Below are 24,687 nucleotides of genomic sequence, written 5' to 3'. Positions count from 1 at the left end.
GTTTTTGCCAGCCTCTAAGCTGGCCCCTCTCCAGCCAAGGGATCTGTCTTAGAGAAAAGCACCTACTTTTTGTTGCTACTACCTCTTAAAAACCCCAGTCCGCTCCAACATCTCTGTTTTGAAATCCAATTGTCTGCTTCAATCCTCCGAAGGAACACCAAGAACTTGTATTATAAGACTCAATTTGTAAAATGTCAAGTGCCCTGAAGTCCGGAGGTCTGCCAGTCCATTAACCACCCACCCGGCTTTTCCCTCGGCCGGTTGTGCAGCTGGACCACAACACCTGCAACATCCCCGAAAACAAAACCACAGCTGGTAATCTTTCCAATGTCGTAACAGAAGCAGGAACCGTGTGGTTAAAATCCCCTGCACAACCCTCTGAAAAATTCCTCTGTTTACTACAGAGCAAATTTATTCAGGTGAGGACAGCATGGCTCTGGCAAAGGATCCTGATAAATGAAATTTATATTCTTGAAGGTCAATAACTCCTGATCTGCTGCCTCGCAGATTTTCTGCCTTGGAAGGTTTGCCCGGGACATGGCAGGTTTTCTGGAGGAATGAGCCGTACGGGGAGCTACTACACAGGATTTGTACGATGTACAACTCATTAATGCGAGAAACAATTTATCTGGAGAGTGTACCAGAGAGAGAGGTTGGCGATAGCGGAAGGAAAATGCTTCTTTTATAGTGAAGGTGTAAGAAAAATGTGTATAGCCTAAATTTAGTTGTGTAGACACGAGCTGCAAATCGTTATGGGCAAGACTTTGAGGATGCAGGAGGAGATCTTTTTAGGGAAAACCTAGCAATTTAATTTAATTTTGAAGCTGGCTTGCTTGTTGCCCAGAAAGAACTGCAGCATCCAATTTAGTTTTTGAGGTTCTTTAATAGCAGCAAAGTAGGATCTTAGGATATTTCTTAGCGCCTGCTGAGTTAACGGTCAGTAAAAATGAAATAATCTAGGATAAGAATATTATTATGCAATATTCTGATGCATGAGGGACATTCCAAGCTATTTAAATTTCAGGTAGTGTTAATTAACCATCATGTAAGCTTAATATTTTAAATAAAGTGTTAAAACACAGTATTTCTCTATTGCTAGTATTGCATTCAAGATGTGCAAGATACAGCCATGGCGGGAAACCTTTTAAAACAGCTTGCTATACTCATTTGGAACATGGTCAAACACCGTATCTTTGCTCTCTGAAGACTGTCTCTGTCCTTCACAGCTCTCAGGACGGGCTTACGATCTGACGTGGGATACGAGCCGGACATGAGCCTCGCACCGATTTCTGGCAGACGGGTGAATTTCACCACTATCTTGTTAGATGGAAGAAAAAGCCACTTGATGCCATCCCATTAGCTGGGAAAAAGACATTTTAAGCCAAAGCATGGCATTTACTGTGTAGTTTCAAATATTTTGTGTTTTGTGGCCCCAGTAAAACAGTAAAAGCTTTCTTTGGGGGGAGGGGGGTTGGGGGAGAGGAAAAGGGGAAGGAAGGAGGAGCAGAAATAAATGAGCAGTGTGCATTTGTTTATTTTTTTCTCCCTGGGACCAACGCTTTCAATTTATGAAGGAGCAGTGGAAAACACGTACTGATTTATAGACTGCGGCATCTACTGGCAAACTTGAAACACGTTGCTGTTTGTACGTTTTACCATGCAGGAATAAGAATGCTGCTGCTTCCTTTATGGCTCCAGAGACCACACGAGCCTGTTTAAAAATAGTATCTTATCTCTGTAAATGACACCAAGCATTTCTTGGCTTCAGTAGTTCATTAGCATTGACTAACATCAACTGCTCCACACGGGCAAAATTTCACCCCCTTCCCTCATCACTTTATTACCGCCACTATTTTTCCTTCTCGTCCTGAGATACTCTAACCTGCCAATTTTCAGTAAAGTCCCTGGATTAAGGGCTTTGTTGAAAATTACAAAGCTTCAGCAAAACACAGAAAGAGCAAACACTTCAGAGCAGTTCAAAGGACAGGTTAGACTGCCGTGATAAGTGTGAGGATAAGGGTTTTAAGGGCAAAAGCCAAGAGAGATGGAGATGAGACTGGAAAGTGCAACTCAGCGAAGAAGAATAATCTAGAAGAGAAAACTATGCGTATACTAGGGAAGCTTGGAAGTAACAACATTTCATTTTGAAAACAAAGAGCTTAGAAGAGTAATGAAAAGTATTAGTAATAAGGAATCAAATCCATAAAGTAGAAGAACAGCAAAATGCAGAAGTTGTATCTGAAAATGCTAATTTACTCAAGGTGAAAGGTGTACGTCAGCTTTACAGAAGACTGGCTTAAGGGCCAAAAGTCAAATATAAGTAAAAAAGCAAAGTTCCTAAGAATAATATATTAAAAACTAGAAATCAAAACGAGGAATCTTAAATGGGTCTCGAACTACAAATAACAAGGATATTCACGGTGAAGGCTGGTATTGTGTTCTCAGCCAAAACGAGATGCCCACACTCCTACTTTCACTGCAAGCCCACACTCCGTATTATTAAATTACAAATTTCTCAGGCACTTCTGGTCTAGAAGTGACAGGTCCACTCCTGTCCAGCCTGTGTATGGAGGATTATACCTTCCTCTAGATTCACCTCACCATGAATGCTAATATTTAGGGAATAAGCCTCATGGTTGGTCTTCACTTGAAAAGTGCACTGTGCGTTCCTCTTGGGAAATTACTCCGCTAAGAGAAAGGGATCATGATTTTTGAGAGGCTGAACTGCACTGTCCTTTAAAAAAAAAAAAAAGCCCATGTTTCATAACCAAGCGTCATCTTTTAGGAAACCCCCCTCCATTTCTTCCACCGAATCTTTCTCACCACGTCTACCTCCCCTCTCAAGTCCACCGCTTCCCATCAGGCAGGCTGGAGTGGAAGAGGCACAATCTCACAACAACTTTAAACCAAAACTCCTGAGCTTCTGTAAAAGCCTGGAAGTAGCTCTACAGCTATCCGGGGTAAAATTACCTTCTTTTGACATCTGTTGTTAACTTTATGGGAAGAGAAAGCAAAGTAGTTGGGATCGACCCCGAGTGAATTGCCAGGTAGAGACACAGCTGGGCAATTATGGTAAAAAAAAAAAGACAAATTGGTTATTGTATCGGTACAGTCTTCTAATAATGCACAGCAAATACTATTTCAGATGCGTTACTGATCATGGAATGGCATCGTTAAAGTACCTGCTGGACTGCATTTGCAAACTGCAAACTGCATAGGTAAATGTAAGCAGTTGATTTAACCTCATGTCAGAACATCCCAAATGAGAAGATTAACTTAATTCTTCTGTGGAAACCTCAACTTTGAGCTTCCTGACATGTGAAAATTCATGTAAGATGCTCATATTCTCAGTGTATATTGACTTGTATTTTTTTTCCTTTTCGTGGAACAATACAAAAAATTATCACCAACTGGAGTGACCAGAAAATAAGAGAAGAAATATCTGTAACTAGGAACAAGTGCTTTGAAAATGAATCATCTCCTCACACACACACAAAAAAAAAAAAATCACACAGGAGTCCTATGATTTGAGTTGGGCAAAGGAATACGAATCGGAAATCACAGTGGTCCCTTCGATATCATTGTTCACCAAAAATTTTGAGAATAATGAAGATTTGGTTGTTTAACTATAAGAGAAAGGGAAAACGCAGCATTTTCAGTGCTATTTCTTTCGAAAGCAGGCCGAGCCTTCTCTCATTTCTAGCTGTAAAATCCAAAAAAATTAAGAATGGTTACTCAGGCTAACAACGGTCTCTCAAGCGTGGATGCCGTGCTGTGTAAGTGGCGCGGGCGGAAAAGTAAGCAGCAGGTATTTTGCCTGCTGTTTATATAAACAGCTCATTAGCGCTATCAGCAGAAAGGGGTGGGTACAACTTTAAGACAGGATGTTTTCAATATAGATGTAAAGGACTCTGCAGCTTTTAATTTATAGCTAAAATGCATTGGCCTGGTGCTCAGAAGAACAATTCCCACCGCCTGTATACTAGCACCATAAAAGACTAACTGTGAAGCCATAAAGACGTAAAACAACAAAATAAAAACATGCGACTTCTGGCTTTTCCTTTCCAGAGAGGAATGTAATATTAAAATATACTTTTAAACCAGCTATGACCCTAATTCTAACGAGGTTCTCCTTACCCGCTGTTAAAGGGTTAGTAAAAGCTTTTTGAGCAGCAGAAGCGTGCTGGGGAAACCAATGCTATCGACTCTGTAAGCACCGAGGCGCCTACACAAGCCCCAGCCCCACGCAGCCTGTTTGTGTAGCCCGGCTCTACCGCAGTCTGGAATTACAATTTTTTTTAGCATCATTTATTAACAACTTCTAAATATTGCATTAAGATAAGGTATAAAATTTGACCTTTTAAGCAAAGGTTCTATAAAAATACTAATCTGATTCTGCTAAAAACCTACTTGGAAAACATGAGCTGGTTGGATAATGTTCTAGTTCTACCAGAAAATGACATTTCTGTTTGCACTCCATTTATGCAACAAAGATTGCTTTTAAAAACCCAAGTTTACATTTCTGAAATATTCTGACAAAGAGATCTCTGCTTCTGTATTTAAACATTTTATGCGTGAAATACCCAAACACGGATACATCCCTACATCTCCCTGTCTACCAAGTTAAAGCCCTTGACCTCTGTGGACAGGTAACCCCAGCATTCTCCCCTTCCCACCATGGAATGCCGAATGCGAATTCATCTTGCAATAAAACAGGCAATTGCAATGAAATATTCCCATCTGGGACTGTTTCTGCCTTCTTACAATATGAGCCACAGACATCCATTCTCTGAGGGAATTATTTTGTGTACATAAGAAAAAACAAGGGTAGCTGAAGGACTGCATTAGCTATCGCAATTGCCAGAAAAAAGAAGTCCCCCAAATTACGTGCATCACTTTTTTATTTTCTGCATGGCATCACATGCACATATATTTACCCTTAACACAACAGTTATAAATGTACCACTGATTTTTTTTTTTTACTTTTTTTTTTAAGTATTATTATCTTTAAGTGCTAGCTGATGGACCGTTTACATAAGGCACTCCAAATAACTTGCAGCAAGTTTAAAGTTCTCTGAAGGTCACTTGATGCAAACTATGATTACTATTCAACTTATAAGTTAGAGAGAAAGGCAATGAAACGTTTGGACTTTTTTTTTCTCTTTTTACCTTGCCCTTGTCAAAGTAATGGATAATTTCTTGATATAGTTGATCTTTCAACTGTCCTTGAGTAGCAGCCTGGTATCCATCCCGCTGGGTAAGATGCGCTGCACATGCTTCTTCTGACCACTAAATCATGCAAGAAAGAGGAGAAAAGTGAAAGCAAATCAAAAATTATGAAATATGTCAGTCAAATTAGGCTAAATAAAATACACTTTTTTTATTTCAAGAAGTGGTACCACAGCTAATGAACTAACAAAGGGGTTTTTTGCGGCTGTGTACTTTGATTCCTTGGGCACGAGGACCATTTACTTCAATACTGTAATTGGAGGCTAATTACATATATCAGCTGGAAGGAAGCTTCTTGAGGTGGCTTCCTCTCCTCGGTGAGTTTGATGAGACTGACCTTGGCCTGCTGATGGGTACAACCTGCTGGATGCATAATGAACACCAGCAGATTTATGTTGAGAGAAGCCCTGAAGCCAAGATACAGCAGTACAAATGGAAAGGACTGTAGGCACAGAAATTAAATGCCTAAAATTCATAGAGAACATTTGGAGGCAAGGAAAAGCGCAACTAACTTTATACAGCCTGTCTGCAATTAGTAGCTCTTGCTCTTCCAGCAAATGCCTAACGGCTGAGGAGCAAGGCACAGACATTAAATGGGTTTCCTCCTAGACCTGAGAGGACCAAGCAGTTCCCTGCAGCCTTCTCCCTTGCACCTGGCACACTCTGGTGTCCGTTAAGGGACCGATGCAACTGAAACCTCTGGACTCCAGCATTCATATCGCCTCTTCTTCACCTCCCCTCTCTCCTCCCACTAATATTCCCCACGATCTGCCTGGGGATGAGACAATGCTGGAGCCTTTTCCCCGACAGGGTACTAATACTATATCCTACCCTTACATAGCTATCTACCTTTATGAGGCCTGCAGGAAATAAATACCTTAGAGACTCACAAACATCTATCAAATCAAATCAAATCAAATCAAATCAAATCAAATCGCAAACCTCTGTTAAATCAAATGAAACTTCTCGTAGATTGAAAAAGAGGCAGGGACAGGTGCTCCAATAGGATTTCTCGCCTTAAGAAACCAAGTTCAAAAACTCAATTAATTAAAGAACTGTTCACTTTCTTCTCTGAAAATCAAAGTTACTATAGAAGAAGGACTGTCCACAGAAATAAAGTGGTATAATTTTCGGAAAAGAAGAAATTCAACTAAAGATCAGCAACTCACAGACCTCTTCACAGAATTGCCGTTACATCATCCAGCTTGACCTCTTACATGTTATTAAATTTCACCCAGTTACTTCTTAATTTGGCCAAAATGTTTGTGTTTGGCTAAAGCAGACAACTTTGACAACTTTGTACCACAAAGCCATGTTTCTGAGCAACACAAACTTCATAGAATCTGCAGTGTGATGGCATTTTTTTCAGCATACAAAGAGCTGTTATCTTCTGTTAGTTTTGAACACCTTCATTTTGTCTAAATGGATAAAAAGTAAAACTAAAGCCTCTTTTGTTAAGTGCACTTCATCAGCTTGCAGTGATCTGGAGAAAACGATGGTGGCTCGCTCTCCACAGAGATAGCCTTCTCGCAAATTTAAAGGTGAAATTCTCGAAAGCTCTCAGTCTTGACCTAAATGTGATCCCATTAAAATCAACGTGATGAAATACATGCCAATGATGAGTGTCATTGAAAATCCTGCCCTCAAGGTTTGAAAGAAAAAACTCAATTGCCTGAAGTTACACACACCACAATATTGCTGCTTCTCAAGCAATACTGAACTCCTCCAGCCACTGATAACTACTGGTAGTACCAGGATATTGTATTAGATAGATCGATACACTTTTATAATAAAATAATTCCAAACCATAATGTAATTATGTTTGTAAACAAACATCCACTTAGTGATGAAAACCTGCGACAAATACTACTCTTACATTTGCCATCTTCTATCGATTTGCATTATAAGAAGAGAAAACTGGATATTTCCTTCCAATAAATTAAAGGAGTATATTAAGATACTCATCCGGTCTCTGAACACATTCTGTAAGAAAAACTAAATTGGCTAAACTCTAATTTAAGGTCACTTAAAGCATACTGACTAGCAAGTTCAAGCCACAACAGGTAAGAGTTTGAGTGACATTTTATGGCACGGTTTATTCCATCATTTTTCCAGAAAACACAGCACCTGTGCGAGGGAATGAATGCTTTATCTTGTCTAAAAGGCTCATTCACGCAAGGCACGATGACCACGTATTACAGAATTTGGCAGTCCTGTTTTACGTCCCTCATGGGAATAAGAGAGATCTTTGTAGCCACAGACTCGGCAAGTTACTCACTCCAACATCTACCCACAGGCACCTGCCTGCACCAGCCTGTGTGACGGACGGTGTCGGAGCCAGCTCCTCACATCTTCACCTCTCTGACACATGTCTCAGCACAGAAAATTTCCTTACCGAAGAAGTGACGGCATCCAGCAGGCTCTGCCCAACAATTGCCCCTGCTTTTAATAATGAATAAAGCTATCGCTACAGTGCTTTTGCAGATGAATCTTACTGACATTGTCTTGTGTAATAACCCTCTATTTATTTTAAAATACAGTAAATACATTTCAAAGTGTCTTAATTTAAATTGCACATGTACGCTCTGCATCATATTTAGTCTTATTATAGCTTGGATGCAGTTTACTCGGTTTTGAGGTACGACTAATTCTCAGTGCATCTGCTAGAAGCATTTCATGTAACACCTTCCACCTTCCGACTTTTCAAAATAGATATTTTACGCTCGCATTTTGCTTGGGATTGCTTAGATTAAATCAAAGATTGCTAAGAACAATTCGCTGCTTGGAATGAGATAAACTTCCTTTGTGAAACGGAGTACTATTAGCAGAGCTTCTGTCATAATACAGAAGGTTTGCAATAATACGGAAGGTTGCAATAACACGGAAGGTTTAATAACACTCGCCATTGGCATGAGAAACAGATCAAGTGGAAAATGCAGTTTTCAATTATTCTGTCCCTGACTCTCGGCCCCGTACGACCGCGGGCGCTGCCGTCCTCAAGGGGAGCAGAAAGAGATCCAGGTCTCCCTGGAGAAAGATTTCACTGTGGGTGGTAAGATGTGAGGAAGAAGAATGGGACTAAAGTAAACGCTTCAGAAAACACTAATTCTTATGAAATTTAGATTTTTACCTTTTCTATTGACTGCTTTTTAAAATTAAAACATAAAACTCCTTCCTACTAATTTAGTGATGACTAAGCTACATTAAATGTGATTTCCCGCCACAAGTGGCCGCTGTTCAGCGCAGCACCCTTCCCTACAGTACCGCCAGGAACACGGCTGGCACGCGCTGCCACCGTCGTGACACACTAATGAAAATAAGGTGCATGCTAGAGACAACACCATCTATCCAGAAAATGTGAGATTCAGTGAGATTAATCCTTATGAAATACAGCTTCATTGCATTTCTGACTGACACTATATAGTGTTAAAAACTCAAATGCTTTATTAACATGCACCTTGTACAGATAAACCATTTTATTTATATATATTGCAGGTTACACCAAAACATTCCTTGAAAAACAGCGATACGGTTATGTCTCTTTAAATGTGCTATAAACTGTGCAACACTGCATTAAAATGACACGCACCTTCTAAAGGCATGAGCTTGGAAAGTAGACTATTTGAATCTCTCTCTAATTTTTTAAAAGCAAAACTGAAACTACAGACGCCCAAGAGCACTTGAGGACAGTCTCCAGCACTCCCTTGTATTGCCTTTGCAAAAACAATTCTGTGGAGAGCTGATTTACTAAAATACGTGTTTAGATGCTTCCACAAATTACATAATTTTGATATTTAAAAGAAACTGAAATTACAGGTTTGCACTTTATAACTTGTGGTCTTGACTTGACCATGCTTCCATTCACTTCAGATCAAGATGAGAAAAGCATGCTCTGACGTACACTAACGGCAGAGGGCTGGTTTCCTGCATAACACGAACTGCAGGAATATTATTATTAATAGGAATAGTATGAATTACATGTGCAAAAGGTAAAATTGACCTAAGAAGCAGCACGCAGTTGTCAGCCAGTTTAAAGTGCAGATGTTCTAAGACTGACAAACACCACTACTATTGGTTACTGCTACCATGATTTTCAAAAGTTGCAGTGTATTTTGGTGTTTACCTTAAGAAGCTTTGCATGCAGAAGTAACGTGTAGGCAGCTTCCGTATAGTTATCGCATTCTTTGTGCAGGTCACACAGTTTGTACAAATACCTACAAGTAATAAAAACAACGGTTCTTAAAAAAAGTTGGTTCTTAAACATTACTAAAGAATTTATTTTGAAGATTACAATGGTTCAAATCTGTCTTCAAACAACCAAATATATGTGGGATTATTTCAAGCTCGTACTTCTGTGTGCAGGCACCTCTAGGACCATTCGCATTTCCGTTGTGGTTTTTTTCCAATACATATAAATGACTTGTGATGCGTAATGAATCCAATACAGATTTTTTGCAAGAGATTTTGTTCTAATTGTTCAGCTATGGAGACAGATATATTCTTCCTTAGTTTCAATATCACCACTCTTCTGGAAGGGGCTTCTCTTAATTTGTTTGGGTTTTTTTTAATGACAATTAAAAAAAAAAAAACAAACAAAACAAACCCAAACACCTATTAAAATTGTACTCTGAAAAAGCCAGTGAAAATACAGAACTTTGATATTCATTACGATACATTATAAGTTTGGTAACAGAAATAGGAGAGAATTTGGGTGTGGGTTTGACAGTGAGAAACAGTTTGCGATGCTGAATAGGGCAGACCTATAACTCGTAACTTTACGTGTTTGTCCGCAGTTATCAATCCTGCCCTTTGCTAGATTTTATTTTCTTTTTGTAAATTAATAAAGCAATAATTAAAACCATTTAAACAACAGGAAGCGAGTTCACAAGTGAAAATTCTTCCAAAAAGGTAACAAGCACCTAAGATTGAATTCATGAATAACATTTAGACACCTAAAATAGCAGTGAAAACACAACCTTCATCATTTTAGCACAACGGTCTAGCCAATTTTAAGCCAAAGTACAAATAGAGGACTAGGAACCCTGAGGTTTACAAAAAGCACAACAACATATTACCATTTTTACTTTGTGTGAAAATAGATTTTGAAAGGTTCCTAAAAGCTTTAAATTTAAAATAAGTATCAGTCATGATATTATTTAATAGCCCTTTTTACCCCAAGTCACATATTTTGTACCTCTCCAGGAGGCAAAATTATGTCTTTGCTCAGCTTTCTTTTGATTTATTTATTTCTTCATCTGACAACACTCCTGAGTATTTCAGTGCTCATCATAATATAACTGAGGGCGTTGGAGAAAGGTGACAATAAAAAATCTCATGACTCTCATTTCCAATGCTCACTGTTCTCAGTGAAGATAAGCTTTTGAATGTACTTAAGGTTCAGTAAAGGTATGTTTCTTCATTACTTCTTTTCCTCCAGCCCCCAAGTGAATGCTTAATATGAACTTAATTTTCTCCAATTACACTACAGTAAGTTGAGCAGTTTGTCACTGGTCATGTTTACAAACCTTATGTACATTTCTTCTCTCTCAATCTCCTTGTAGAAATTCTGAAAAACAACACAATTTTGTTACAAAGTCTTTGATTTCACAGTCTGGAATGTATACAGAACATGCTCTAAATTAAAAATTCATAATTGCGTAACATCAACCTCAAAACTGCAAAATGAAATTTGCCTCTAGTGATAGAACACAAGTTAGTTAACTTACAAAGTCTAATGCTGTGATGGTTCACGATGTAGCGAAATTAGGGCTTATGTCTCATTGCAAAGGTTAAGAATTTGCAAGAATAGTACTGCTAGAAATTTCCTTCTGGCATTTGCAAGTCACACATCATTAATCATTTTCAGTTGAAATTTTGTAATGTACAAAAACATAATTTTTGAGCAACGTTTGTTCTATGGATTTAAAACTCCAAACCTTAGTTGAGCAATACATCATCTGCCCTTGAATTCTAATAGTTTCTTTGGAAATAAAGAGTTAGATTAGTGTTATTTATCTGGTTTCCTACGCCACACATTATCAGCACTCTCTTCAGAAATGTCTAAATGCCTCTGGTCTTGAGATAAACTAGTTAACACTACAAATATTGTAAATGCAAGATGTGATAAATTGGGCGAGATATTAAAGGCATTTCTGAATCTAATTTAAAGTTTGCCTTCAAAAGTTAAAATCTATCGAAAAAAACAAAATACAAAGAAATTTCTCCTTCACTGAATCACAATATATTTCAATCCTAAATTAAACCAGTCTGAGTAGGCACTAATAGATGCACAGCCCAGTACTAACAGATGCACAAGCCCAGTACTAATAGATGCACAAGCCCACTACAAAACTGTTTCCTTCAAAGAGAACCAAAATACAAGACAGAATCTAGGTACCGGACTTGGAAATGATGGATTATTCAGTGGATATACCATTTTAGTTGACATAACTGCTCACTGGTTTTGTGTTCAACTCAAAAGACAAACTGAACCACACGAAAAAGTTCTGCTTTTTTTTCTTACTTGCGTTTTGTTGGCTTTTTTAAAGTAGAAGAGACTTCTGAGTTAGGTGGATCAATAATGTAAAACCATTTTATGCTAGTATTGCTGCCAGCTGCTCTGCCCTTCTGATGCAGCTCAAGAAGCAACATCAAATCAACCAAAAGGGGAAGAGGCTTGGGCAGCGGTGACACCGACACACATCACATCCCTCTCCCCCAGAAAGCAGCCCCTGTTCCTGCCCCGTCTTTGGGTGCAGGGTCCCACGTCCCCCTTACGCTGTACTGGCCCACGCGTGTGTGGCTCTGCAGTGAACGGGCCAAGGAACTGATGGGGATGAAAAATAACCGGCGGGGAAGAGCGTGAGCTTTCAGCAAGACCCCTCCTCAGATCTGCTCTGCTACCCTGGTGGCACGCTTGCTTTAGCCAGGATTGTCAGGGGTAGAAACAAGCAGCTGAGGGAACAGATAGGGCTTTTTTTTTTTTTTTTTTTAACATCAGCACTGGCTTAAATGCGTATCAAAACCTCTGACTTAAACTACAGTCAATACAGACAAACTTAATCCTGTGAAAGCCTCTGCATCATTGAAGTTCCAATTAAGAACTGTTTGAGACCTGAAATGGGAACTGTGCTGAGTATCAGCCCTGGGTTGGGTTTTTGCAAAAGCATAAATTTCACTTCAGGTGCATGGAGAATGATGAAAAGCCTGTGTTGGCCCTGGAGGGCAAATGGGACTTTAAAATCAAGCTAGGGGTTTAAATCACGCCTACTGAAAACGAAGGAAAGTTCTGCCCTGCGATGCTTTCCTGCATTTCCCACAGACTTCAGTGGCAGCATTGTATGTGGATATCTCACGGTGATTTAACCTGACAGCAGTAAATCGCCCACAAAATTTATCATCTGCAAATACTTGAAAAATTCAGATGACAAAAATCAGCATCAGGAGATGCTGTTAGAGACACTTAGAGAAAACAAAACCAACCCCCAAGTGTGCCATCGGTCCCCCTGCCGTTGGTATGGCAAGAATTGCTAGGAAGAGTCTCAGAGTATTATGATGAAGGAAAGGAGACATTAATTCACCTTCCTTAGGAAATTTTCCTAGTTTTATAAATAGTTGTCATGTTTTAGAGCGTATGGTGTATGTGATTTTTTATTTCCTATCTGGCCTGGTGCAAACCGGCAGGCTTTTCTAACTCCAGTTCTGCTCAGGAGGACGCTATGACTTTTCTGCGGGCAGCCTAACGGCACAGCCAGTGACAACTCTCCAAGTTCCTCCTCTTTTCCCATTTCCTAAACATTCTGATGCTTTTTGATGTGCACAGAGAGGAAAAACAAACTAAAAACAAAATCCCAATTTCTGATTTGATGTCTCTATCTTCTCTCCCATTCTAACGGGCAGCGTTTCATTTATAGCTTATGCGACAGTGCGCCATAAAGGCTGCACTGCACGAGCCGAGGACGTTTGCAGTACTTGCAAGTGCTAAAGCTACAAACTATTCACTCAGATCTTTCCAAACCAGCCTGAACAAAATCTATCAGCCATATCACATAAACGATAAACACTGTCTGTGCCCCACATATTTAAATGAAATAAAAGCTTTGGTAATGATATAAGGATGAAAGCTCTGAATCCTTAGTGGCTACCCGTTTAATATTGAGTCCTACTGGGAAAATCAAAATTAGCTGGTATTATATTTGGGGCTCTCCAAAATTTATTTGGACATTTTTCCATATGCTCTGATTTTGTGCTAGTAAAATCTCATCCTCTAATGCTTCCACCAAAGAGCATGATGTGTGTGCTATGGGGACAACGTCTACCGCTTCCAACTCAAGCCTAAATGGACACAGGTTTGTAGTATAGAGCAGATATTCCAGAATTTCTGGAACTAAGAGGAGGAAATTTTACATCAGTGAGGAAAATAACCTAAGCTTTTTCTGCTGTGAATGAAATAGTGACACTCAAATTTCTTCAAAAATTCTGAATACGGAAGATGAGCAGTAAACAGAATACCAATGGGATGAAAATTTCAGTGTTAAACTGCATAGTACTCCAGCGTTCTGTATGTCGAAGTGTTTTTCTGCATAAAGTTTTTCATACATCAATTGTAAATGTCAATGAACAGCCCTCAAAGATCTGCACCTGAAACATTTCTTCTCAAATCTTTCCTGAGAATCAATTAAACAAGTAATAACCCATATTTTCATAGATTCACCTTCATCAAAAAAGGAAAGAAACCCCAAAGTATTTCAAACTTCCATAAGAATCCCAACACGCACTCTGTTCTACACAGATCTTATGTTAAAGGTGTAAAATTAAGAACGCAGTAGTCATTTCAGGCTGGTGACTTCTCTGCTTACCAGCACGTTCACAGTACAGCTCATGCGGTTCTCCTTGTTCTCATCATGCATGATGGTCCTGTAGTCCAGCAACCTCTCCATTAAGCGGACAACAAGTTTCACGAAAGTTTCTCCACTCTTCGCAAGGTATTTGTGTTTTCTGCAGTGCTCCAAGAGACTGAAAAACCAATTACATTCGCCTTGTTAATCACACGCAGAAAAAACCTTGACTCAGGTGCAATTTTAAATACTGTGCATCATTAACAGATTTTAATTATTTCTGGGCTACAAAGTTCATTGTAGTCTAATTGCTCTCTCTCCTGACTTCACTGTGACATAAATCTCGCTGCTGATCAACACTTACATTTTGTCAAATAACACTTTGTACTGTTCATCTCCTCTGCCTCCTTCCACTTCATGATCCAGTTTCGTGATGATCTCATTTTCAAACTATAATTAAACAAAGCAAGCGTAAATAATCAGATGGCAAATATTTCACTTTATTACTGTAGCCTCAATGGTTCACAGATTGGTTGGGTATCTCGGCGAGATGTTTAGCCACTATTTTAAAGCTTGATTGACTTTAGGAGTTTGCAGTCTCTGGTAGCAGACTATCCACGATGATCTGCTGCCCTACAAGGACTTTTTTGTTGGAGAAATCATTGGTCATGTTGTTAAATGAAGTGTAAATATTTGCATTACAAAAAACTAAATAAGGAGGTTAATGACAAGAATGAGGGCGGGGAAAAAGAAGACACAAAGCCAGGGACAGAATGTCCCCTGCAATAATGGTAATAGCAACGAAAGTAAAATACAAAAATGTTGCAAGCTCTATGAGAGAGGATATGTAACACCTAAGGCTGGGTAACTCGGCTGGATGCACACCCTAGCGTCACTAACAGCCCTTTCTAGCACACAGGTACTGGCTCACAGTGGGGCACAACTCAATTACCAAACCTGTTAATAAGTCACTGCAGAGGGGAAGGAAGCTGTTTCAAACAACTTAAGAATAATAGTTGTATTTGGGCAATAATGAAAGAACGCAAACTTAAGTGGGTGTTAGAATATATTTTAAATGCAAACTGGATAATTCACTGGGTTTTTAATGATTACAGAGGGTTTTACCTGTTGCTGTTACATTCCCCAGGGCCCAGGTTAGGAACGAATGCAACCCGTTAGCGGAGGAAGGATCACTCTGGGCCTGCTGCTATGTAACAAGCCGCTCTAGCCGTCTCATTCCGAATCCTTCACTAAATAAGCACAGACCTCCACACCATTAGCGACACAAGCTATCGTCAAGAGGCCTCAGCAGAAGAGCCCGGGTGAGAAGGGAGCCTGTGGCAGGGGAATGGGAGCCCATCAGGCAGAGTGGGAGTTCACTGACGGAACAGTTGCCTTCACGTTTTTTCACCGTCACTTGTTTAAGCAGTCCCTAACTATTCCGAGGAGAAGCAAAGGGCCACCTGCACAAGAACAAAGCGTACTAACGTTTTGTAAATGTCAAGAGATGTACTTCGCATCTGCAGTTAATATTAACGGCGTATAATGTACAAACGAAAAAAGAATGGACTGTCTGGAGCTTGATATACTTCCAGACGGAGGACGCGCTTCCACAGCCTCTGGGCTCAGCAGCAGCCTACGGACCCACTGTTGCACCTCTGTTTGAGCCACGAGCTTTCCTTCCCCACCTCTAAGCTGTACCACGAACATAACAGCATTTCTTATTCTTTGTAAATTATTTCCACCGATCAAAATATCTACTTTAGTGATGGCAGTATTAGCTCCTCTGTCACAGCCAGCAAGCGCTGCCCGATCAGCGGAGGGGCTCTCTGTCACTGGAGAAGGCAGGCTTTTGCTGAAAGCCTGTAAGCAAAATTAGACTTTTCTTTCACCGGGAACAACCGCAAGGAGGCAACAAGGACAACCTCAAAGAGTGCTGCAGTAGAGGTCACGTGCTAAAGATGTAGCTGATATCTATGCTGAAAGGCAAAAATCAAAATCTATGTACCAAGAGGAAAAAACTCCCCGCAAAGAGTCCTGCCAGCCCAGCAGCCTCTGCCAAGGGTGGACAACGGGCAGCGGGGCACCGGGACCACCATTCCCTCGCATCCCAGATGCCAGCGCAGAGCGGGCGAGCCCGGCCATGGTCTGGGCCGCGGTGTGCCAGGCAGGCTGAGCCGCCGGTGGTGCCGCCAGCGGCACCGCTCAGCAGTGACCTGGGGCAGGGGGGACAACGGGGGACGGGTATTTTCTACACAGTCAGCCCCACGGGGAAGCTGAGGAAGACAAGGTGTTATCTCCAGCCGGCAGCAGGGCTCAGATTGGTTTAGCTAGGAAGAGAAACTGGATTTTTTTAGTCCACGCTGTGAAATTCTGCTGGCATATTTATTTCAGCGAGGAGTGTGAGATCACCCTTGCCAACAGACTTATGTCATGACGAAACTCTGATGATAAAAGAGTGCTTTTCACCACCTTAATTTATATCACTTTGAGGAGGTGCAGTATCTACATCCACCACCGATCTCTTTCTGCCCACGTATGCTGCATTTTAAGCTCTGCCCACGCAGTCCCACCTCGGCCCACAGAGGTTATCATAACGCTTCTACCAAGTACCAAACAGACATGTCCTTGGTTCTGCCACAATCCCTTTCTCCTGAAATAACTGCTGCGTGCGCAGGGCAAGGTAATCCGGGCAGAACAAGAGAAAAGCCTGCAGCAGGTAAGGGCGAGGAGAAGCATCTGGGCCACCCCCACAGCTGGAGGCACCTGCCCGCTCTCCTGGAAGGTCCTTTTCTGCCGAAGCCTGCGGCAGTTGTGAACATACACACGCTGGCCAGGTTGAACCTGCGCACACAATGTGGCCATGGACTGTAGAGAAGATCCTGCTTTGCTAAGGAAAGTCCTTTTTAGGGAGAGATGCACATTGGTATGAAGGATTTGGTTGATAAATTGTGACAATACCAAAATACTCCTCTTCATTAGGACAACGCAATCTCTGAGTATCTTAACAGGTTCAACAGCAGAAATATAAAAATCCAGAGTCAGATCCAGAACACTGTTTTTGTCTCTCTTTCCAAGTCTCCACGTTCTTCTCGGCATTAACTGCAGTAATGTTCACGTCATTTCCTACCTTCGTATGCAACGCCAGACTTTTTGTCCTCTGCATCTGAGTTGGGAAATTTATTTTTACGCACTACCTGGCAGCCCACCAGAATTCTCTTACAAACAGAGAAAAAACCATCTCGGCTCTGAGCTCAGCGACTACAAGCTATCATGATGAATAATGGCAGAAAAAGCCCTGCACACCTACTGCTTAATGCAAATTCAGGATGGAGTCTAACAACACGCACGAGTCAATCGAATGGTGAGCTGTCACGAAGCCTGGGCTACAGACTGTATCACGCATACAGCGATAAAATCAACCAAGTACCCAAACAACAGATATTCCATCTTAAAACAATTTTTATTATTACGCGTCACTGTTTTAAAGATGAAAACCTCAAACCTCAGATTAAAACATTTCAAAGGTGCTCTTCTGTACCTCAAATGATCCACAAAATCACCGAACCGCTGGCTGGAAGAGACCCTGAAGGTCATTTAGTCCAACCTCCCAGGGGATGCAGGATTATTGCCAACACTAGATCAGGCCAACTGTGACTTGCTTAGCCAAGTACTGAACATCTCCACGGATGGATGATTACTCAGCCTCTCTGGGTAACCTGTTCCACTCTCTCACTACTTTCCTTGTGAAGAAATGAATGAAAAGTGAAGTGAAATAAGGTTTTTAATACAATGAATCCATTATTCAAAAAATGTCAGGAAAATGAGAAAAAGAAGAATAACGCAATCCACCCCCTCTAAGAAGCAAACACAAGCTGAAGCACGTTCTCATAGTACAAGGACGTGTCAAGTAAAACACTGAGACAACACAATGATGAAACAGAGAAGTCACAAAATTCATGTTCTCTAATGAGACCAGAAAGAAATTGACTTTGTATACCAAGGTGAAAAATGACACTTGCTGCCAGTGTGAGCCCTTTAGGTGATATATTTTTTAGCAAGAGATTACTCATATGAAGAAGAGCAATTATATTTGTCATACAGGATCTTGAGTAGGTTCCTGATATCAATTGTACTTAAATTTCTGTAAATCTAGGCTTTGCTGGGCCATCTCCCTAATGGCCCTCTTGGGTTAAACAGAGGCTTGGGTTAAACTTGTGGTATTTCTAGGGTTTTAAGGACTATTAACAATATCTTTGCTGCTCTTCGATCATTCTTGAAACTTCTCAAGGAATCAACGTGATGCAGATCATGCAAGCCAGATGACTAAACGTTGTTTAACACAGTTAAAATTCCTTCTGCAGTCTTTCCACAGAAGAAGGTTTCATCAACACAAGTTGAGGTTTATAGAGCTATTGTCTTCCATGATGGGAGTAAGAACGCAGCCCTGGAGTCGCACAAGCTAATGGCTCTGGGACACCGCCCCGGCATCTGTTGATAAAGTCTAAATTTTTCCTTTTCTTTTTTTAAACGCATAAAATAGCAAAATAGCACGAAGTAAGCCTGCAATTATCGTGATGGAATTTACTCTCAAGTGAAGAAGCACCAAATTTTCGATGTCTGCATTACAGCCAGTGACACTTGCTGAGGCTCCTTCTGGAGGCTTAGGGGGTATATCTGGCACCATCAGTGAGTTGAGATTCATATCTTTCTGTTGACAGCAAGAGCTTGAGGGGTGATGTTAGGAAGATTACAGGAAATTATTTTTAACTTTTCCTTGCAGTTGATCAAGATCGCAGCTTCTCTTTAGGATGTGTGTTTGCGCTTGAGCAAAGAGTGTATCCACTACTTCTTCTGTCTGTTACAATCTCCCATCTGGAGAAAATAAATCAATGTAAGCTATCTAGCGTCTTCAAGTGTCAGCTCAACTAATCGCTTTTGGTTTTAGGTTTACCTAAAGTGTGGTGAGGCTATATTTGTAGCACTGACTGACAATTTAATCTAGCTGTAGATGACGAAGACTTTCAATCCTCCAAGCTGCTATAAATTTGTTTTGATATAGGATAATAATGAATTTGCCATATAAAATTCAAGTGACAGCACCACTAGAAATTAGTTGTAATGCAGAAACAGCACACAAGTACTGAAAAACTTTGTTCAAAGGCTGCTATGAAAGTTGGTGGTAATTCCCAACAGTTTCATCTGTTCCCTTTCCTATTTCCCCACAGCATTCTGGTCGGCAAAGAGATCCGGCAGCCATTTAATCGTAGGTGATTTTGGAGGTCTCTAGACTTACTGCATTACCTTTCTCCTTTGCTCTTCTGGTGGGGTGAGGGAGGAATACCGAAAATCTCCAAAAGGCCAGAAAACAAGAAGAGCTTACACATTTACATTTCAACTGTAGATAACTAGAAATGTTACTTATTGAAATTAATCCTTTGTGGGGGATGCCTTATTTGAATTTGCACATTCTGTGGGATTACAGAGGAGAACCTGCAGCATCACAGAAAGTTGGAGAAGTCATTGACTTGTGCTCTGTCTGCACATCTATAGCACAGGGAAAGGGAGGTTAACACAGGGCTCAGAAGTGGTAAAAAGACTTAATAAGGAATTATAGGTTCTAAAAGTCAAGAAAGACTCAGATAAACTAGGTACTTCTTATTAAAGAGAATTATATCAATTTGAAATCCACTGATAACCAACAAGAAATTACACTTCAAATAAGTATGCTAGTATGACCGCCTTGATGATACTGAGATTTATTGTTGAATGTTAGAAATTAATTAAAGGGATTTCCTCTTTATTTCTTCTGGTCTTTACTCATTTAATTCTCTTTGCAACAGAACGCTACCTAGAGGTACTTTAGCTGCACCCATGGTTTTATTTTAGTAATCATATGCACTATGCATTCATTTTTTATGCATTCCATATGATTTTGCATTATGCATTCATTTATTATGCTTTTCTATATGATTCTGCATTATGCACTCATTGCTTATGCATTTCTATATCATTTTTCTATCTTTTCAGCTATGGTTTCATTATGGTAAGTGTCATTCCAATTTGCAGAAAACAGGACAGATGTGTTGTTGCATTTTTGGGGCTCTTTCCTCAGATCGTTACTTTTACACAACTCCTTACTCTAACAGGGTAAGAACACATGCTGGAGCTCGTATGCTTATATCGCTGATGCTAACACCACCAGACACTGATGATTCTCCTTAGTAATGCTGTTCAGTCAGAAAACTAGACATATGGGACTTCTAATTTCTTCTTGCTCATTACTGCAGCGTGGGGGGGTACACCTCTCAGATTTTACTTTGAAGGATAAGGGTCCTTCCTTCCTTTCTACTTGATGAGAAATGTAATTATGTTGGGGAAGACAGGCTGGGGTAGTGCTTCTGACTCAGCCCCTTACCTTATTTTGTTAATAGTTTTTTTTGGCTATTAAAGTAAGTTACTTCCATTAATTAATTTGTACCGGATTAGTTAAAAGAAGTTGTATTACGATGCAGTGCCCTGAGATAGGGAGAGCCTACCCAACATCTCCCCCCGCCTCCTCCCGCTTCCTCCACGTGCTGTTTTGTACCAGTTCCTGCACTGGCACCTCTCTGTGAATGGGTTCAACTCAAAACAAGCAGAACATCACATCAGCAATAACACAGGTCCAGAAAAGGTAAATTAACATTTTGGGTAGGCAAACAGACAGGAGTGCTCATAGGAAATGGAGCCAGAGCAAGTGACAGCTGGAAGGAACGGGCAGCAAAATCAGGTCGGGGCTTTTTATGCTCCGAATTCCCCATTTCAGCTGAACGACTGTTGCATGACGAACTTTCTCTCCTGCTGTCACCACGGGATCCATCACGCTCACCTGACCGGGCCTTGAACAATCCAGCCAATTCTCTTTCATTGCTCCTGTGGCTCTGCAATATTCCCTTTGATCTGGAGGGTTCGCCAGTAAAACAGGCAAAGGGAAAAAAGCAGAGCGGAGAAGGAGGCATTTTCTTCTCTAGAGAAGCTTCAGTCCCACACTGACTTTAGTATCAGATTCATGCTTTGAGGTACAGGCTAATTTGCAGCCTTATATAGGCTTCAAAGCAGCTTAAGAGGCAGAGGACAAAAATGGGCAACTCCAGCTTGTAATTCAGTCGGCCTTTAATTTAGTTCTGTAAAAAACAGTGGAATTTATCTTCTGTTTTTTCTCAGGGCTATATATACTGGAAGAACAAAAAAAAACCCATTCTGTCTGTTACTGGTTTTACCAGGCAAACCAATTCATACTGAAATTAAAACCGCCATCGGGAAAGCTGTCTGTTTATAACACAAGCCATCACAGCATAGAAGTTCTGCAAAAAATTTAAATTCCTCCCCCACAAATCATGAGGTTTATACATCTGCTGGAGAAATGGAGCCAATCTAAACCCTTGTTGATGTGACTAATAAGGTTAGATAATTGGATTTCTGGCAGATTAGCTTAACAGCAGCCAACCATTCAATTTTGAAGTTCTCTTTGAAAGCAATGCTGGACAATGATAATTGGTGGTTGCATATAGACATAACGCAGTACATTACACCGACACATTAAGTATGAAAGCTTGCCTAGGTACTGGCAATACTTAAATTATTTTAGATCTGTTTCTATCACTTAAACACAAAAGAGACAACAAAGATGAGCCGGGAAGCTACAGGCCAGACAGGCCCACTTCAGGTCCTGAGGACACCATGGAGCAAGCCCTCGTGGAAGCTATTTCCAGGTACACAAATAGCAAGAAGGTGTCTGGGAAAAGCCGATACGCATTTACCAAGGGTAAATCACATCTGACTAATGTGACTGTCTTCTGTGATGAAACTATCTGCTCAGTGGGTGAAGAGCTGTGGTTGTGACAATCTTCGCAATGTGTTTGATACAGTCTCTCAAAACATACTTGTTGACAAGTTGGTAAGATACGGACTGGACAGGGAGACTACAAGGTGGGTGGAAAAAGTGGCTAAATTGCTGATCTCAAAGGGTGGTGGTTTAATGACTTTGACAGTCTGAAAGACAGCCAACAAGAAATTGTATAATATTTAAGGAAGAGAAACTTAAAGTCCTGAATCTGGGATGGCATAGTTGCAAGCAGCAGTACAAGATGGTCTGCTGGAAAGGACCTGGCGGACAGCAAACTGAACATGAAGAAGCAGTGTGCCCCCCCAATGGAGGCAAAATGTGTCCTTGATTGCACCAACAAGAGGATAGCTAGAGGATCGGTAAGATTATTCCACTTGTTGGGCCATGGCTGGAATATTGCGTCCAGCTTTGGCTGCTCCAGCTCAAGAGAGACATTGACAAATTGGATATGGTCTAACGGAGGGCCGCCGAGATGAGCAGAGTGTTGGAGAATGTGGCCCGAAGAATAGTTGAAGGAACTGGGTTTATTCAGCCTAGAGAAAGCAGACTCAAGCCTTCCAGCACCTAAAAGGTGGTTACAGAGGAGATGGAGTTACTCTGTTTACCAGGGTGCACAGAGAGAACACAAGCAGCAACAGGCACAAGCTGATTCAGGGAAATTCCATGTGGATATAAGAAGAAAAGTCTTAAACATTAGAATAGGTCACCCAGAGAAGCGGTGAAACCTCTCTCACTGGAATTATTCAGTTCTGAGCTTCAGATGGCCCCAGATAACCCAATAAGGCCCAGTTTGGCCCAGTTTCATCCAACCTAGACTTTTCTATGATTCTCTGCTTTTTACGAGCTGTGATTTTCATTCTCCAAAGACCAATCTGAGATACTCAGCACACTATATAACTACATTATCTGCAAAACCAGAAACGGACAGATTGATTCTTTCCCGTTAGACGTAACTGTTCACTCCAAAGGCACTGAAAAAGGTTTACTACCTCTGTACCCGTCATATCAATGCTATGTCCATAAAGAAAGAAGCTATACTGACATAAGAAATATATGTTCATATATATGTATCCAAGACATCTCTGACTTCAGCATGAGGCATTTTTCTTCTCAAAAGGCAAAAAGAATTTGTGTGAAATATTTAAGACGTTCATTTATTAAAATCACCCAACTATTCCACACAAAGCTGGTTTCCTTCTGTCAGGAAAATATAGGGCCATAAATTTAGCTGTAAAGTTAGCCTCGGATTTTTCATGATCCATATAATTGTACAAATAAAAAATGACAAGCAACAAAAGAGAGCATCTGACAGGAAACTGTTTAAATGGCATCCCAGTGAGCATTTCAATCTTTACAGTATCATCGGAGTCAAACATAAGAAAGAATGATTATGCAGTAATTGGATGGATCCAAAATACAGTTCACAACCTTTCCACATATCATCCAGCACAAAACAAATAAAAAAAATAAAGCTGATACCATTTCCCTTGCTTAAGTCTCTCCATGCAGATACTCATTTATTCTGGTTGCAGATTTATTAAGAGCTGGTTATGAATAATAGTTCACAAAAAAAGTATGGAAAAGGGTACGATTTTTCATCTAAAAAAGAAAACTGCCAATATAAAGAGAAAAAAATAAACAGCACGTGTCAAACTTTACTGCAAAATTCACAAGGTCATACCCCGAACTGGCAAAAATTTTGCAGTGTAAAGGAGCTACATTGGCTTATACCATAACGCTGCCTGGCCTAACTAGTCTTATGCTCAATCTGTAAGGCAAAGTTTCAAGGGAAAGAAGGTCAAATGAATGAAGTCAGGAAACTTTCTTTCACTCCATTTGTCTCTCAGAAGTTGATGCTACCAGGATAAGATTGTGTGTGCTTATCCAAGGACTTCCCTCAGCATGTTAAAATAAAATAGAATAAAACCGCTACATTAGTATTTTAGATTTTGCAGTGCCTACATAACATGAAGAAACACCGACACTGACTGGATAGCTTTTTTTCCCCTCTTCAAAATCCATAAAATGGTAAAGAGTAACAAAATTATAAGATACTAGAGATGATAAATTCTTACAGGTTATAGTTTCTTTTGCCACATTATCAGGCTTCCTTTATGCCCAATTTCACTCAGAAGCAGACTCCTTTTCTGAGTCACAGTGAAAATTTAAGTCATCTGTCTTTGCTCTCCTTTTGTATCATAACAAAAGGTTTCATTTACTTCATGCAAATTTTTCCTTCAATAAGAATTTAAAACCCACATATGAAAACGCTACAGCCACTTAGAGTTATAGAAAATCCATAATTATATTATTCTTTAGAAAAATAAGAAATAACAAAGCTTCTTACATTTTTGTCAAAAAACAGTTAAATCTTTCTTACAAACTTTAAATATCTGCAGCTCGTTGCTTACCATCTGGAAGCTTCTAGTAGAATGAAATTCACACTGCATCATATCGAAGAAGATTGGGATTGTAGCTTTCCGAAGTTCGGTTTCAGGGATAAGCGTCATTTCTAAGATAGGTCCCACCATTTCTGGGATAAACTTGATTTTATGCTGACCTTTAAGAGAAAAGACACATTTCAGAGTTAATGAACAGCCACTGACTTTGGCAGACGATAACTGTTATAAAAGCCACGTCAATAAATTCTCATATAGCATAAGAAAGTATTTTTCATGATCTGACTCTACTGAAACATGTAGTATTATTTACACCGCAAGAGGGGAAGTACGT

General features: G+C 40.3%; 1 protein-coding gene across 5 annotated transcripts in view; it reads right to left on the bottom strand.

Moving 5' to 3' along the window:
* The window catches only part of DOCK1 (dedicator of cytokinesis 1), a 314,587-nt gene that overhangs the window by 50,758 nt on the left and 239,142 nt on the right, over window positions 1-24,687 (bottom strand). For all 5 annotated transcript variants that reach the window (XM_087764572.1, XM_087764573.1, XM_087764574.1 and 2 more), the window contains exons 33-38: window positions 24,366-24,514; window positions 14,431-14,516; window positions 14,088-14,244; window positions 10,755-10,795; window positions 9,353-9,443; window positions 5,170-5,289 (exon numbers count right to left, since the gene is read on the bottom strand). In XM_087764572.1, the coding sequence (XP_087620698.1) occupies window positions 5,170-5,289; window positions 9,353-9,443; window positions 10,755-10,795; window positions 14,088-14,244; window positions 14,431-14,516; window positions 24,366-24,514 (644 nt within the window). The remainder of the gene's footprint in view (window positions 1-5,169; window positions 5,290-9,352; window positions 9,444-10,754; window positions 10,796-14,087; window positions 14,245-14,430; window positions 14,517-24,365; window positions 24,515-24,687) is intronic.

The sequence above is a fragment of the Nipponia nippon genome, unplaced genomic scaffold, assembly GCF_047370975.1.
Source record: "Nipponia nippon isolate SJK-2023a ecotype South Korea unplaced genomic scaffold, ASM4737097v1 scaffold_3, whole genome shotgun sequence".
NCBI lineage: Eukaryota > Metazoa > Chordata > Aves > Pelecaniformes > Threskiornithidae > Nipponia > Nipponia nippon.
Note: the sequence above shows the minus strand (reverse complement) of the source record. Positions and strands in the feature narration are given on the sequence as shown.